The sequence below is a fragment of the Micropterus dolomieu genome, linkage group LG22 (genome assembly GCF_021292245.1).
Source record: "Micropterus dolomieu isolate WLL.071019.BEF.003 ecotype Adirondacks linkage group LG22, ASM2129224v1, whole genome shotgun sequence".
Classification (NCBI taxonomy): Eukaryota; Metazoa; Chordata; class Actinopteri; order Centrarchiformes; family Centrarchidae; genus Micropterus; species Micropterus dolomieu.
Genome location: NC_060171.1, coordinates 2613895 through 2629079, shown reverse-complemented (window position 1 = coordinate 2629079; position 15185 = coordinate 2613895). Strand labels below are relative to the sequence as shown.

Sequence of the window (15185 nt, the reverse complement as noted above, 5' to 3'; positions counted from 1 at the left end):
CGCATTGTTAAAAGGCGAGTATATCCAGGGCTTTAGATGTAAAGAACTTTGTCGTAAACTTTGTGCGAGCAGCAGAAACATTTCAGCCACCAACAATTCTACATCTGATTTACTGAAACATCTGAAGCAGCAACGTGAAACTGGAAGAAAAACCAAACTCCTTGCTGCTGTTATGAAAATGCTGTTAGTTAAAGAGTCTTTGTGTAAAAAAAAAAGTGTTTCAGTTTGGCTGCTTGTTGATTTCCATTTCTGTTCCTCAGACTAACAGAACCTGTGATGAGTGTGAGACCGCAGCCTTTATTTCTTCTGCAATAAAATAAAATCACTTTAAAACAACAAACCTGGAAGCTGGAAGGAGATTCTCTCTCTCCTGCGAAAAGGTTAAAACCACCTCAGTGATAATCTGACCACGGCTGAAAGGCTTCATCGAGGCACTCGGGCACTACAAAGCAACTCAGAACTCACTCTGTAATAGAGGAAACGGATGTGAAGATGTTTCTGTTCCTGGGTGAATGACTGAATCCCTGCTGCTGCTCGTCCTCCACTTGCAAAGACACCTCATCCATCAAAACCCACTCCAGGTCCTGATTCCTGGACCGCAGCTTCTGAATGATGCTCACACGCGAAGCAGACAGACCGACCGGAGTTATTTTAAAACATTCCTCTCCACAGCTGCTACATACGCTCCTGTCAGCTCATGAGCCCATCGCCAACCTCCCCAACCAACATTTTTTAAGTTACAATTACACATCAAATAACATTTAAAAAATGGGCGAGAGGGAAATTTTAAAGAGATAAGACAAAAAAAGTCAAGCTAAATCTATTAGAGGTTAGCAAGGCAGGGAGTGGGAATGTGATGCGAAAGAGATGTGTACTGAAAGAAGACTAGAAAGGTTATGATGTAGGAAACACATTATCTGTACTTGTTGTTCCAGGGAAGCAACTTTCTAGAGTTGGTTTGGGCAAAATTAAATAAATGCTACTTGTGTGAGCGTCAGTACAAACAACATGACGGACGATTGAGATAAATGAATCACAAGGGATAAAGGAGGATGATAAAAAAAATGAGAGTGATGGCACAGGGCATTATTGCTACCAGCGAGAGGAAGGAAAGCGAAAATACAAAGTCTGTTTCTGTCCTGACGTCAGGATCCTCCAACACTCCCAGCGTGAAACAAATTTCACACTTTATGTAAACTTGGTGGATTTATATGCAAGTGTAATATGGTCAGAAACATGGGGACTACTTCATTAATGTGCAAATATCCAAGGAAGTTGATTGATGTTCTAAAGAACGCGTCATTACAGGAAATTAAGCCATGGTTAAATAAATCAGTTTATCACAACATATCACATATCTCACCATTAAAACTGTTTTCCAGGACATTTTAATGTTCTCTCATTTTCCATGTGTTTTCCATGACTGGAATAAAAAAAATTGTTTTCCAAACTGTTTTCCAGGACGTGTGGGAACCCTGTCTTGGAAATACACTTCCCATGATGCTTTGTGGGATGGAGCCACTGAGTTAGCTGGGAGCTACAACCGGAGCCCTTTTATCTTGTGTGTGTTGTCTCCATTAACAGTAGCTGGGTTAGCTGTTAGCAGCTGCTAGCAGCTCCTGTTAGCTGTTAGCATCTCCTGTTAGCAGTTAGCAGTTCTTGCTAGCAGCTCCTGTTAACTGTTAGCAAGTCCTGTTAGCAGTTAGCAGCTCCTTCTAGCAGCTCCTGTTAACTGTTAGCATGTCCTGTTAGCAGTTAGCAGCTCCTTCTAGCAGCTCCTGTTAACTGTTAGCATGTCCTGTTAGCAGTTAGCATCTCCTGCTAGCAGCTCCTGTTAGCAGTTAGCATCTCCTGCTAGCAGCTCCTGTTAGCAGTTAGCATCTCCTGCTAGCAGCTCCTGTTAGCAGTTAGCAGCTCCTGTTAGCTGTTAGCAGCTCCTGCTAGCAGTTAGCAGCTCCTGCTAGCTGTTAGAAACTCCTGTTAGCAGCTCCTGCTAGCTGTTAGAAACTCCTGTTAGCAGCTCCTGCTAGCTGTTAGAAACTCCTGTTAGCAGTTAGCTTGGTTGTACAGAAAGCTATCACTGAAGAAACTTAAAAGCATGATGTAGTAGTTTTCTCTTCTTCACTGACGTGTACTGGAGAGAACAAAACGAAACAACGCCGATGAGAAGGTTCATGTGTCACACGTCAGAGCAACGTGCACACACACGGACCCACGACCACGAGCATGATGGGAAACACGTTTGTAACAGACCGCAGGGAGGGGCCGGAAATATCAGCGTAATGAGAGAGGGAAGAGGTGGTAGAGGTAGAGGAAGAAGAAGGAGCACGATAACTAACTAAAATTAAAGAGTAAATGTCCTTAGTTTTTGTTTATTTATTTGATTAACCGATAGGCACCTGTTCTTCTTCGCTGTTTACATTCCTCTACAGTGCAAGCAGACAAGCTAACAAGGCTACCAACTATTAGCATCCTGACGCCTTCTGTCTTGGTCACAGGACACAAGTCATAGCGGTCTGCCAAGAGTCTCCCGAGGAGGAGAAAAGTATTTCGAAAAAAGGCTCTGTGACGCACTGACCTGGGGTCTGTTGCTGGACCGTCTCGGTGAGGTCCTGCAGGCGGACCAGCAGCAGCAGAGATCCGGCTCCCAGCAGCAGCAGGAACCACAGACAGCAGTACAGGGAACAGGGCGGCTTCATGACCTTCATGACACACAGAGACTCCTGCAGCCTAAACTCCACCAGGCTGATCCCAGACCAGCCACGACTGCACAGCCTGGGGGGGCAAACAAAAACACATTCAGTTTACTGAGATAAAAAACTGACATTCATCCACGTCTATTAAATGGTCCCACATGAAATAAAAAAAAAAAATCATAAAAGCAATTTTATCTTATCTGCAGCTCAGCTGGTCAACAAAGTCGCAATCAAAGTTCATTCTCATTCAGTCGTCTAAGAAAAACTTTACAATGCTGCATTGAAACACAGTGAAGGTGATCAGACACTCAACACATAAGGTTTATTAATCCGTGGGCATATTTCTACATCACTACTATTTATTTTACCATATGATCCCTGTGGGCCTCCCTAGAAAACTGTACATAATAACATTAAATGCATCGGTGGGGATTTATCCTGTTTGGCAGCTCATTGATTTAAGAACTGCTTTAAAGAATGAAGGAATACAACGATCATTACTGGCAGCTGTGTGTCAGGTAACAAATAATTAATCCCATAATGTCTAAAACACACTATATATAAGTTGTGTTAAAGTGGGACGCTTCCGGTCTGAAACGAAAAGCCAATGCGGAAGTCCCTTAAACCTGCATTGAATCTAACGGCCAGCAGGGGGCGACTCCTCTGGTTGCAAAAAGAAGTCCGGCTCAATTAGAAATAAAGGTAAAATGTTTCTACTTGTCAGCTGATTTATTCCCTCAGTAAACACTTTCCTGATGAGTTTATGGTCTCAGTCGCTAGTTTCAAGTCTTCTTCAACACAGCATGATGTTCATTTAGTAAATTATGGTCCCATTTAGAGGAACAGAGACCAGGAAGTAGGGGAGGCTTTAGGATCGTTACCATGGCGACCTGTCAATCAGGCTAGAGCCGACTCGTACCCACAGCACTGTGTAAATTTAACCAGCGCCGTTGAAAAAGTTGGCTGTTCACTTTCTCTGGTGAGTACAGTAGGCCACCAACAAGCCACTAGCGGGCCGGCAACATGCCGCCAGCAAGCCGCCAACAGGCCGCCAACAAACCGCCAACAGCCCGCCAGCAAGCCACCAACAGGCCGCCAGCAAGCCGCCAACAGGCCGCCAGCAAACCGCCAACATGCCGCCAGCAAGCCGCCAACATGCCGCCAGCAAGCCGCCAGCAAACCGCCAACATGCCGCCAGCAAGCCGCCAACATGCCGCCAGCAAGCCGCCAACAAGCCGCCAACAATGCCGCCAACAATGCCGCCAACAATGCCGCCAACAATGCCGCCAACAGGCCGCCAGCAGGCCGCCAGCAGGCCGCCAGCAAGCCGCCAACAGGCCGCCAGCAAGCCGCCAACAGGCCGCCAGCAAGCCGCCAACAGGCCGCTAGCAAGCCGCCAACAAACCACTAACAGCCCCCTAGCAAGCCACCAACAGCCCCCTAGCAAGCCACCAACAGCCCCCTAGCAAGCCACCAACAGGCCGCCAGCAAGCCGCCAACAAGCCGCCAACAAGCCGCCAACAAACCACCAACAACCCGCAAACAGGCCGCTAGCAAGCCGCCAACAGTCCGCCAGCAAGCCGCCAACAAGGCCGCCAGCAAGCCGCCAGCAGGCCGCCAGCAAGCCGCCAGCAGGCCGCCAGCAAGCCGCCAACAGGCCGCCAGCAAGCCGCCAACAGACCGCTAGGAACCCGCCAACAGGCCGCTAGCAAGCCGCCAACAAACCACTAACAGCCCCCTAGCAAGCCACCAACAGGCCGCTAGCAAGCCACCAACAGGCCGCTAGCAAGCCGCCAACAAGTCGCCAACAAACCACCAACAACCCGCAAACAGGCCGCTAGGAACCCGCCAACAGGCCGCTAGCAAGCCGCCAACAGTCCGCTAGCAAGCTGCCAACAAACCGCCAACAGGCCGCTAGCAAGCCGCCAACAAACCACTAACAGCCCACTAGCAAGCCGCCAACAGTCCGCTAGCAAGCTGCCAACAAACCACCAAAAACCCGCCAACAGCCCGCTAGCAGGCCACCAACAGGCCGCTAGCAAGCTGCCAACAGGCCGCTAGCAAGCTGCCAACAAACCACTAACAGCCCACTAGCAAGCCGCCAACAGGCCAATGATGGTTACATTCTGTACAGTCAGTAAGTTTAGGTTACTTGAAGAAATCTTAATTTCATTAAGATAACATAACATAATGCTATCGTGGTTATGCTAAATGGCACGTGACAATATGTCGAGCCTTTTCGAGCAGGCTTTAGCTACTTCCCATTAAAAAGAGTCGGCAACAGCGCTGACTGGTCCTTGAGCTGCCGTACAACAGTGCAGGTGTGGTAACCTGGCAGAGAGGAGACCACACGGAGCCAATCACTGCAGTGTTGAACATGCTAAGCTAAGCAGCAAGTAGTAAAACCTCCAGGGTACGGAGGACAGCAGTGACATTGGATTAAAGACCCCTCCTTCGCTCCAGTCTGGCTGCAGTCATAACTGACCCGACCACCAGGGGGCGCAGTCACTGTGACGTAAACAGATCCAGGGAGGACTGGCTGTGTTGTTGGGAGGATGTGTTTGAACATGCTGGCCGTGTGTGTTTACTGCTAAAGAATCTCACAGAGCTTCCTGCTGACTGCACACTTCCTGCTCCCATGAGGCCGTGCAGGAACATCTGTTTCTCTGGAGTGCAGTCAAACACACTTACCTCAGCAGGTGTGACTACAGTAGCTATGGAAATAAACTACGCAGGTACACACATGTTCACACTGCAGACCGAGCTGATATTCCTCTCTGAGACAGCAGCTGGGAGGAGTGACGATGCCCCCCTGCTTCGTTCTGACCTCAGCTGGCTGAGCACGCTCATTAGAAAGAGACACAACAGGAAGCAGCTCAGCACACAATGCAGGAAGAAATGCCAAGAAACGTCTCAGTTAATGGCTCACGAGGACTAAAAGATTTCACAGTAACAAATCAAATAAAATGCATTTATTTCTAATTTCACTTCTGGTTTCTGTCTTCTTGTTTACAGCAGAAACAGCTGTGAACAAACACTAGCGTCTCTTAAGTTGATAAGTTTGACTTGTTTCCAGCAGCTACAGAGCAGCCTGTTGGTTCATGTGAAGGCGTGTTTGTTATGGCGACCGGCGGTGCATGTAGCAGCAGCAGCAGGATGCTCCTCCACCCGACACTCTGAGGCTCCACCCACACTCCTACATCTTCGTTTTAAACCTCAGGCCTTCTGCTGCGTTTCCGCCAGACTAAAACACTGAATCTGACACCTGAAACGCTGAAGTGTGAAAACACTGATGACCCCGTTTTGGTTTTAAACTCCGGGGTGGCGTGTTAGTGCTGACAGGTGGATGTGCATGTCTCCGTATTTACTTTGCGGCGTCTCCCAGTCTGTTTCCCGCCGCCACAGCCTCTTTGTCCTCCCGTGTTCCTCTCAGTAACCGTTCCACCTCGCTGTCGCTCTGTGCAGAGAAATCTCTGCTGTGGTTCTTCACCATCGCTGCTCTTCGCTCGTCTCTAGTAGAACTTTCTTCTGCAGCTGCGGAGTAGAAATCTGAGAGTAGAATCTGCTTCCTGTTTACACCGGCACGCACATGCCCATTTTCAGTCGTTTTATTGTAGACAGAGATCAGTTCTGATACGCAGCTGAAACGCTGGTGAAGACGGAGAATGTTTTTAAAGCTAGGCGTAGTCGTGTGGACGCAGCCTGAGCGACAGGAAGCTGCACCCGGACAGATAAACAACCAGAGTCACTATAAAGCTCTGTGAAGCCGAGACGCAGCAGACCGTCCAGAGACTCTGACTCACTGTCAGCTCATACATCACTATTACAGAAATACACATTACAGACTCTTTAGCCGACAAAAACCTATAATCTGAACATATTAGTGGTGTAAGTTTTTCAGCCCGGTCTCAGTGTTCGACCTCGTTGCTCTAAAGATGATTTGTTGCCAGACAAAGAGTCCAGACGGCTTCAGTTTGATAAATTATTTTAATTATAATACATCTATCACTAAAAGCTCAGGCACACTGACATTATACTGGATTAATAAAAGCTGGGAAATTAATAAAAATCCATTTTTAGCTTCAACACTAACAGATTTTGGTTCATATTTCTGGGAGCACGCTCAGCTAATTCACTCTTCATTATCCACTGGTCTGCTGGTTATTTTCACAATTAATCATTTGGGCTCCAGTTTCCCAGAGCTCGGGTCAAAGTATTCAGATGTCTTGTTTTGGTTCAGACCGAAAAGATATTCAGTTTATGAACTCTACATGTCAGCATGTGTCTGATTGAATCTGAAAGTTCAGCTCCACCTGTTCCCCGTGGCCCTGACAGCAGGACGGGACCCCGTCGACGGGACAGTGGACTCCTCTGATCAATCAGTACATTGAGCTGACTGACGCAGCAACTCATTGATTAGTTCAACACAAACTCGCATGATGACAGACAGCACAGAGCCCCAGGAGTTATTTTACCATCTATCTATCCGTTACTTTCATTACCGACTCATTTTCAATAAATCCAGCCATCGTTATCGTCTATAAAACGTTACATTGTGCTAAAGCCCGAGGTGTCGTGAACTCAACATATACAGCCAAAGCTCTGCAGGACATCAGCTCAACCCTTCCCATCACATCTCTGACAGGACAGCAGTGAATCTCCGGCTTCTGCAGCTCTTTTGTTCAGGGTTTCTCGCCTCTCCCTCGCAGCTTTTGTGCTGCTCCTGGCCGACTCTGAAAGGGATTTTGTTCTCGGCCTCTACATCTTCTGTTATCACAGCGTCATTGGTTTAGAAGGAATCCTCTTTTGTTGCTATTAAGTGCCCGATAATAAAGTGGGACCCAAATCCAGATTTTGTCCCTTTTCTGTGCTGGAACATGATCTGAATTAAAGCTGCATCAAAAGAGTCCTGATGAAGGGACTTTTGGGGAAAAAGGGTTAAAATGACACGTTTTCATCTGACCGTATTTCTTATTCCAAACTCTGTACTTTTAGTCTGGCACTGAGATAATGCCTCTCCGACAAGCCGACCAAGCCTGTTCTAAGGGCCCGTGTCCACCAAAGCGTTTTTTTCCAATTCATTGCAGTGGGAGCGCCGCGTTTTTACAAGCTGGTAAGAACGGTGGCAGCGTGACGAGGCGCTGAGCGTTTTTTTTCCGGTCGCCGAGAGTTGAAAAATGTTCAACTTTGGGAAAAAACGCTGTCACTTTTTACCAAGCTGTGCAATCACAGTGCAGGAGGGGCGGGACAAATACCACACCGTAGCCACGGTTACCATCCTGGAACCGGGCTTCGTCCAACCTCAGCTCTTGGACCAAACGGTGGTACTCGCGGAGCCCACATACGGCGAGTCCGTCCTCTCTCTCTACCTGCTTCAGCCTTCTCTTCATACAGAGCAAGCGCTCTACTCTGTGTTGACATTTTTTTAATCCAGTAAAGTCAAGTAGAACTACTTGCAAGAACGCCCGCTAGCGCCCCCTGCTGTCGTACAGACGTAAACACAGACGTTAGCTCCAGTTAGCTCGTTGCCCTCCCCTGGTTTCCTCGCGGGGCCTATTCAGATAAACTTCTGTATTTTTCTATTTCAGTACCAAGGTTGGTTTTTGTTTCGTTTTTCGTGCACAAGCAACGAAAACTTAACACAAGCTGGTCGTAGCACGCCAACGTTAGCTAGAGCATTACCTTAAACGATTTGGCCGAGGCTACAAAAACGATGCGATTTGAGCTAAACATGCCGGCGACCTCCACGTTTCTCACCTCTTCTTCAGGTCCGGATCAGGTTTTCTGTTCCGATGAAGTATTTTACAGTATTTTTAAAATACCAAACAATAAAGTAGTTTGAAACCATTGTCATCAACCCTTATCAAATGCATATTACAAAACACTTTTCAGTCTTCGAATTCCGTGTTTTAAATCCATGAACGATAAATACTGCCGTCCCTGTTTACTGTGATGCTGAAGACAAATGACCCCCCAGCTCGTCCAGTCTGAGCCTCTGCTGTTAAATATTGTTATTTGAGTCGGATCTCTAAATGACCTCTGAGAGCTGGTGAGTCGGGTGGGGGGTTGTGAATGGGGCCTTTGTGCCGTCTCATCCAGCCGGCCGTCAGCGAGAGGTTATCAAAGCCTAATCAGCCCGTTTCCATTCTAGTCATGGAAAACTCACACTGATTAACGCCGCCAGGTATTTGGTGGGCGAGGAGGAGGATTAGTGACAGTAATGATCCGCCGCTGACTCGGCTTGTTAGCTGCCTGTTTGCTGCTTTTGTGATTTTCATTTTGTGACTCCGACTCTGAGCTTTGTCATTACAATAACAAACGGGGCCGGTCCAAGGACGGTCTACTGCTCAGATGGCAGTCAGAATAAACAGAGCTCGGTCGCATTTACCCTCCGTGTTAAACCGGGACTGAAACCAGTCCGACGGGAGTTCCCTCAACACGCTCGCCATCTGCATCAGGCTGTAAACAAACAGGTCAAACAATGACAGGATGCCGGAACAATGATTCAGCGCCACAGACACAAGCAACACAGAAGAGCAACATAAGAAGGGTTTACAGAGTTTACTGATATATAAAGGTTACATAAACAAAGACACACTGTATAGTCACACAAGGTTTAACATGTGAAAGAAGAAAGGGGAGGCAAATTAAGACCACTTCAAGATCACTTATAAAGACATGTGGCCCGTTTTCAGTGACAGCGAGGCCTCTTCAGGACCCTTCAGTCTAATCCAGGAACACGTCCTCAGGATTATACTGACTCTGCTGCGGTTTTGTTCAGATACAAAGACAGAAAACGAGCTGTGTCCCCTCGACTGACGGCAGCGTGGGCGCGTCACACACCGACCGTGTGCAGAAACCATTTGGCACTAATTCCTGTAGTTCAGGAGGAGGTCAGGGGCATTTTCCCCTCTTTCTTTCTTTGAAGGCGCCACTCTGGAGAATCATGGACGGCAGGAAAAGCAGCGTCCAGGGTGAGAAATTAATGAGAGCTCGGGGACAAAAATGGTCCCCATTGTCCCTGAAATGAAGGTGACCCGAGCAGAAAACTGCAAGTGAGAAATTGATTAACTTTGCAGCTCTGACTACATCTCGTGTTTCTCATGTGGATTTACTTTGCTTCCATTTGCCTACAAAAGTTTTCTGAAATTAACTTTGCAAAACACATTTAGCTGATTTTAGAGCAGCAAATTAATTAATATAACAACTTGTTTTAATTTGCTTCCTGGATTTTACTAAAAGCAGTTTGGTAGCTGGAGTCTCCACACCACTTGGTATTAATTCGTTGCCCGGAATGGCAGTAATTTACATCAGCTGTTAAATGAGCTTTCACTTCATGCTAATTCCTCCCTTTATTCTAATAAAATATATAAGATGGAGCTCCGTGTCTGCTCCTGAGAGAGAGCCAGTTTCTAGGTCAGTCCACACCTCAGACTTCAGTCTGGTTTGATTTATTTCATTTCCTGCGGCCATCTAATCTCGTGTTTGGACTCATGTCAGTCTGTCTCTCAGTCCTGTCTGATCTCCTCACAGATTTATAGTGTCATGTTCAAAAGGCTGCTCGCTGTAGTTTCTGTCAGACAAGCAGGAGGAAAAAGTGCATTTGTTGAGGACTATTTTCAGCGGAGGATGAATCCACGCGGTGAACCTTTAACAGAACAAGCGAACGACTCAGTCGCAGCTGAAACTGGTCTGTTTCTGTAAAAGTGTTCATAGATTGTCTAATTCTGGAGACTGAAAACTTGAAACAGTAAACAAACCTCAACAGAACTCTCAGCAGGTCCATTTATCAAAGTGCCTCTGATGAGGAAGATCATGTGATAAGACTGAAAGTTCCACATCAGCTGGTTCAGACAAGGGCTGTACACACTGACATCTTTATTACATTTGTAGCTTCTGCTGAGGTCAAATGTTTGTCGTCACATTTAATGACATCATCCACCCTAAAACAACGCTTGCTCGCCGTGCAATGGACGGGCTGTTACCCAGGTAACAATAGGTCTTTTTAGTGGGAGATTCCGCATGTAAACGTGGAAAGTACACACAGAAAAAAAAAAACGTAGAGTCCAAAGTAGACCGTACTTCATGGGCAACTATGGAGTTACAGGAAATGTTTGGATTAGGGAAACCCAATGTTGTCACGTCATCAGCCGATAAAGGCTTTAAAATTAAATATTGGCCCGAAATGAATATTTCTGCTGATGTGACAGGCCGCTTTAAAATAAATATTAAAATTTGTCTTTTTTTTTTTTTTTTTTTTAAGTGTCAGAATCGAATAGCAAAGTTTCTTTTTGCAATGACTGCTCAGGGTCGGTCATGTGAGGAGGAGCCAAATCACATTCCTTCACTTCTAATTTAATTGCCCATTTTAAAGGAGACCTATTATACTGCTTTTCCAGTCCTATATTGTAGTTCTGTGTGTAGTTCAGCTTTGCATGATTCAAAGTTCAAAAAAATATTTCTTTTCCCTTAAACCGACTCTTCATGCAGGCCTTCATTTCAGCCTCTGTGTGAAACAAGCTGTAGATGCTCCTGTCTCTTTAAGCCCCGCCTTCTCAAAGCCCACTGTCTTCTGATTGGCCAAGACCAGAAGCATGTTACCAGGCTGTTGTTGTCGCTGGGCAGAACAGGCAGACTGAGCGTTGCTGTGCTGTTGCTGTGGGAGCAAATGACCATATATGGATCAGCGACTCCGTCTGGCTCCGTGTGTCGTATTACGGAGCCACTGGTAGAAAAAGCAGTTGACAACAGAGAGTTCAGAACAGGAGGAAATCTGAGGTTTTTGCTCACAGGGATTTCTTGTAAATACTTCAACCTAATTTTTTGAAGCTTTGGCCATGTTCAACATGAACATCCAACATTATAACATTGCAGATTAGCCATAAAATGTGTAAAAGCATAACAGGTCTCCTTTAAGAGCCGTGAGTTTGTGAAGAACACAGAGAAACAGGCACCAGCGGTAGTTTTCTTATTCAGCCCTGTGAACGTGCACGTTATGCAAAGCATTGTATTTTGTGTCTGCATCTGCCAGTGGGCCGTCACGATAAGAGTAGACATAATAATCTGTTAGCTCCACTGCAGGACAGAATCCAGGCTCTCTGTAATTAGATGGAAACAATAAGCGCATATATGAGCTGGAAAATATCTGTAAAAATCCAATATCGTACGTCGTAAAAACAATCTTACAAAGTCGCCACTTGAATCTAATTCTACAAATTAATATTAGTGCAGCCTAATCTTAATCTGTGACTGTGCAGAAACACAGACTGAAGAGATGTGCAAAGACCAAAAGCAGAACAGATTTGAATTTAGAATCTGAAAGATGCTTCGAAACGAAGGTTTACAGAAACCCTACAGCTGAAGTGTTCTGTAAGTCCGGCCGCATGGACAGAGATATGAAAGTACCGTAAATCTAATCAGGATTATAATCTGTTAATCCGATGAGTTGATAAACCACCTCCTCCACCACAATAAAGGGCCCGTAGCCCCTTCGTTGTGAGCTAAGCAGGTTAATCCCTTTTCATTCCCTGATGAGAGCGTAATCTTATGGGATAACATATACGGGAGTTTAATATTATTAGGTCGGGTGCTGAAGGTGACCTGCAGGTCCAGTCTGTTGGTCCTGAGCCGCTAAACGCAGTCTGAGGTCACTGACTTACTTTTTATTGTTAATAATCTTTTTATTTTACATTTCTCCAACAAGAAGGTGCGTTTCACTGACACACAGCCAATCACAGAGCTTCATGTTAACGGTCAGATCCCTGCCTCCTCCTCACACCTCCTCCTCCTCTCAGTACAGTATCACTGCCTCCTCCTCATCACACCTCCTCCTCCTCTCTGTACAGTCTCACTGCCACCTCCTCATCACACCTCCTCCTCCTCTCTGTACAGTCTCACTGCCTCCTCCTCATCACACCTCCTCCTCCTCTCTGTACAGTATCACTGCCACCTCCTCATTACACCTCCTCCTCTGCAGCGCAGCCGTGGAAAGATAAGCTACAGTCCCGTCTGACATTTCTGGGTCTCCTCAACTAGAGTTGAAATGTTCTCTGTTGTTCATCTCTCGGCGCCGGACGGGTTCAGCTTGTGAATATTCACGGGGCGCCGCTGCTCCGACTGATTCGCTGTGTTATGAGAACGCTGCAGTCACAATATTGATACAGCTCAACACGTTGAAGCGGTTCAATATCACCAATCGTTTCCTATTTCAGATCACTGATGAGGCGGCTCGGGGGGCTGGGGATGGTGATGGATGCTGGTCCTGTTGCTGTTTGTCAGGGGACAGATATTGATCTCGGAGTTCTCCATCTGTCATGTTAATCCACCACCGCAGGACTCTCAGCTGCACCAGCTCCATCTGATCAAAGCGTCGCCCGCCCGGCTCAGACTGACAGGTTAAAAGGTCAACAGGAGATCCGTTTGACTCAGAGAGCTGAGCTGATCCTTCAACAGGATCACAGATCACTTTGATTATTGTTCCATAAGTACGGAATTACCATTAGAAAAATAGTCAGCAACTACTTTACTAATCTAGAAACATGAAATATTCAGATTAGAACTCATGGTATCATAGTAAAAGTAGTCCTTATTTTCATCATCAATTAATCTGCAAAATAGCTCCTATATTAATCAATTAAATGAGGGTCTCGAAACAGGCAAAATTAAAATGTTTAAAAGACTGTAAACGGCATTTTCACTATTCTATAAACTATACTACGCTGAACAAAATTATAAAGGCAACCCTTTTGTTTTTGCCCCCATTCATCCTGAGCTGAACTCAAAGATCTAAAACTTTCTCCATGTACACAAAAGACCTTTTTCTCTCAACTATTGTTCATGTTAGTGAGCACTTCTCCTTTGCCCAGATAATCCATCTACCTCACAGGTGTGGCATATCAAGATGCTGATCAGACAGCATGGGGATTGCACAGGTGTGCCTTAGGCTGGCCACAATAAAAGGCCTCAGGCTGGCCACAATAAAAGGCCTTAGACTGGCCACAATAAAAGGCCTTAGACCGGCCACAATAAAAGGCCTTAGACTGGCCACAATAAAAGGCCTCAGGCTGGCCACAATAAAAGGCCTCAGGCTGGCCACAATAAAAGGCCACTCCAAAATGTGTCGCAAGTTATGAGGGAGCGTGCAATTGGCATGCTGACCGCATGAAAGTCCACCAGAGCTGTTGCCCGTGAAGTGAATGTTCATTTCTCTACCATAAGCCGTCTCCAAAGGCGTTTCAGAGAATTTGGCAGTACACCCATGTGTTGCACTGCGTGAGGCAAATGGTGCTTACACCAGATACTGACTGGTTTTGTTCAGACTACACGACTTTCTGCGTCGGCAGGTCACAGCCTGAAGGTTGGCGAGTGGTGTTCACTGGGCTTCACACAATGTAATACGCTAATTAAAAAGGCACCAGTGCTACTTGAGTAAAATGTTTCTGGGGGAAAACCCGACCACATCTTTGTTGCACCCATGCATCCGCATGTTTTGTTGGTCTTTTCTCCCAGTAAACTGAGTATCTCTGGGTTTTGGACAGTTGGTGGGACAAAGCTGAATAGCTGCTGAATAAGTTGTTTGTCTTACTGTTGGAGAAGTGATAAGCATTCCTTCACCGTTGTTTGTGCAGTAAGAGAGCGGCTGGAGTTTTATATTTCCTGCACGTTACGCTGGACAGGAGCCTCGCTGCTGCAGCACCTTCAGTTTGTGCTGCTTTGTGCCCTTGAGTGCTGAATCATCAGAAGCACAGGTAGAAAAATGAATGGGGCAGTTTCCCCAGCAGATCTGTTGGAGCATCTTTTACTGGAGTGTTTTCCTCTCGGAGCGTCCTGCGTTTATTCAGCCTACATCGACTCGCTAATGTGAAATAACGTTATCTGACTTAATGGAGTCCTTTTAAAAGATGTTGTTTCCTAACAGACTCCTAAAGCAGAGGGGAGCGGGGGAGGAAGAGGCAGGCGAGGTCAAAGGGACAGGTGCAGGCAGGCCTGTAGCGTCACCTTTCAACACTGAAGGTAGGTGTAGGGTATTTAACAGAAAGGTCGGAGTAAGGAGGTGGTTGGGGTGGGCTGTAAAGGCTAAAAAACTACAGGGCTACGAGACAAGTGACTGACTCCAAGGCTGCGCTGCACTTTAAAACCTCAGGAAACAGGAAAGCTCAGAAACCCATGAGATATTTATCTGAATGTGGGACTGTTTTATGGCAAAGCTGCTCTGGCGCCATTAGCATAACACTAAAAGATGCAGGCTGGTCCCCGGAGTCCTGTATCCGCCGAGATGGAGGAAGCCATTACAAACATCCATCTGTAACGGGAGCGTTCCACATCAGGCCGAGCAGAGACGAAAGGTCACCGACAGACAAACCACGTCCCGGGAAGCAGAGGTGGCTTTTTAATGTATTATTAATGCGTCCCGCCCCATAAATACCTGCCCTTTGTAGATTATTTGAGATGGAGGGCGAAGGATGGTGGAGTGTGGTTTTTCTCGTTAGC

At 46.4% G+C, this 15185-nt stretch overlaps 1 protein-coding gene across 1 annotated transcript in view; it reads right to left on the bottom strand.

Annotated features, from left to right (window-relative positions):
• Window positions 1-8563, bottom strand: part of LOC123961521 (carbohydrate sulfotransferase 8-like) — a 55567-nt gene extending 47004 nt beyond the window's left edge. The window contains exons 1-3 of the mRNA XM_046036991.1: window positions 8454-8563; window positions 6065-6230; window positions 2579-2775 (exon numbers count right to left, since the gene is read on the bottom strand). Coding sequence (XP_045892947.1) covers window positions 2579-2775; window positions 6065-6189 — 322 coding nt within the window. The 5' untranslated portion in view covers window positions 6190-6230; window positions 8454-8563. The remainder of the gene's footprint in view (window positions 1-2578; window positions 2776-6064; window positions 6231-8453) is intronic.
• Window positions 8564-15185: the final 6622 nt, after the last annotated feature.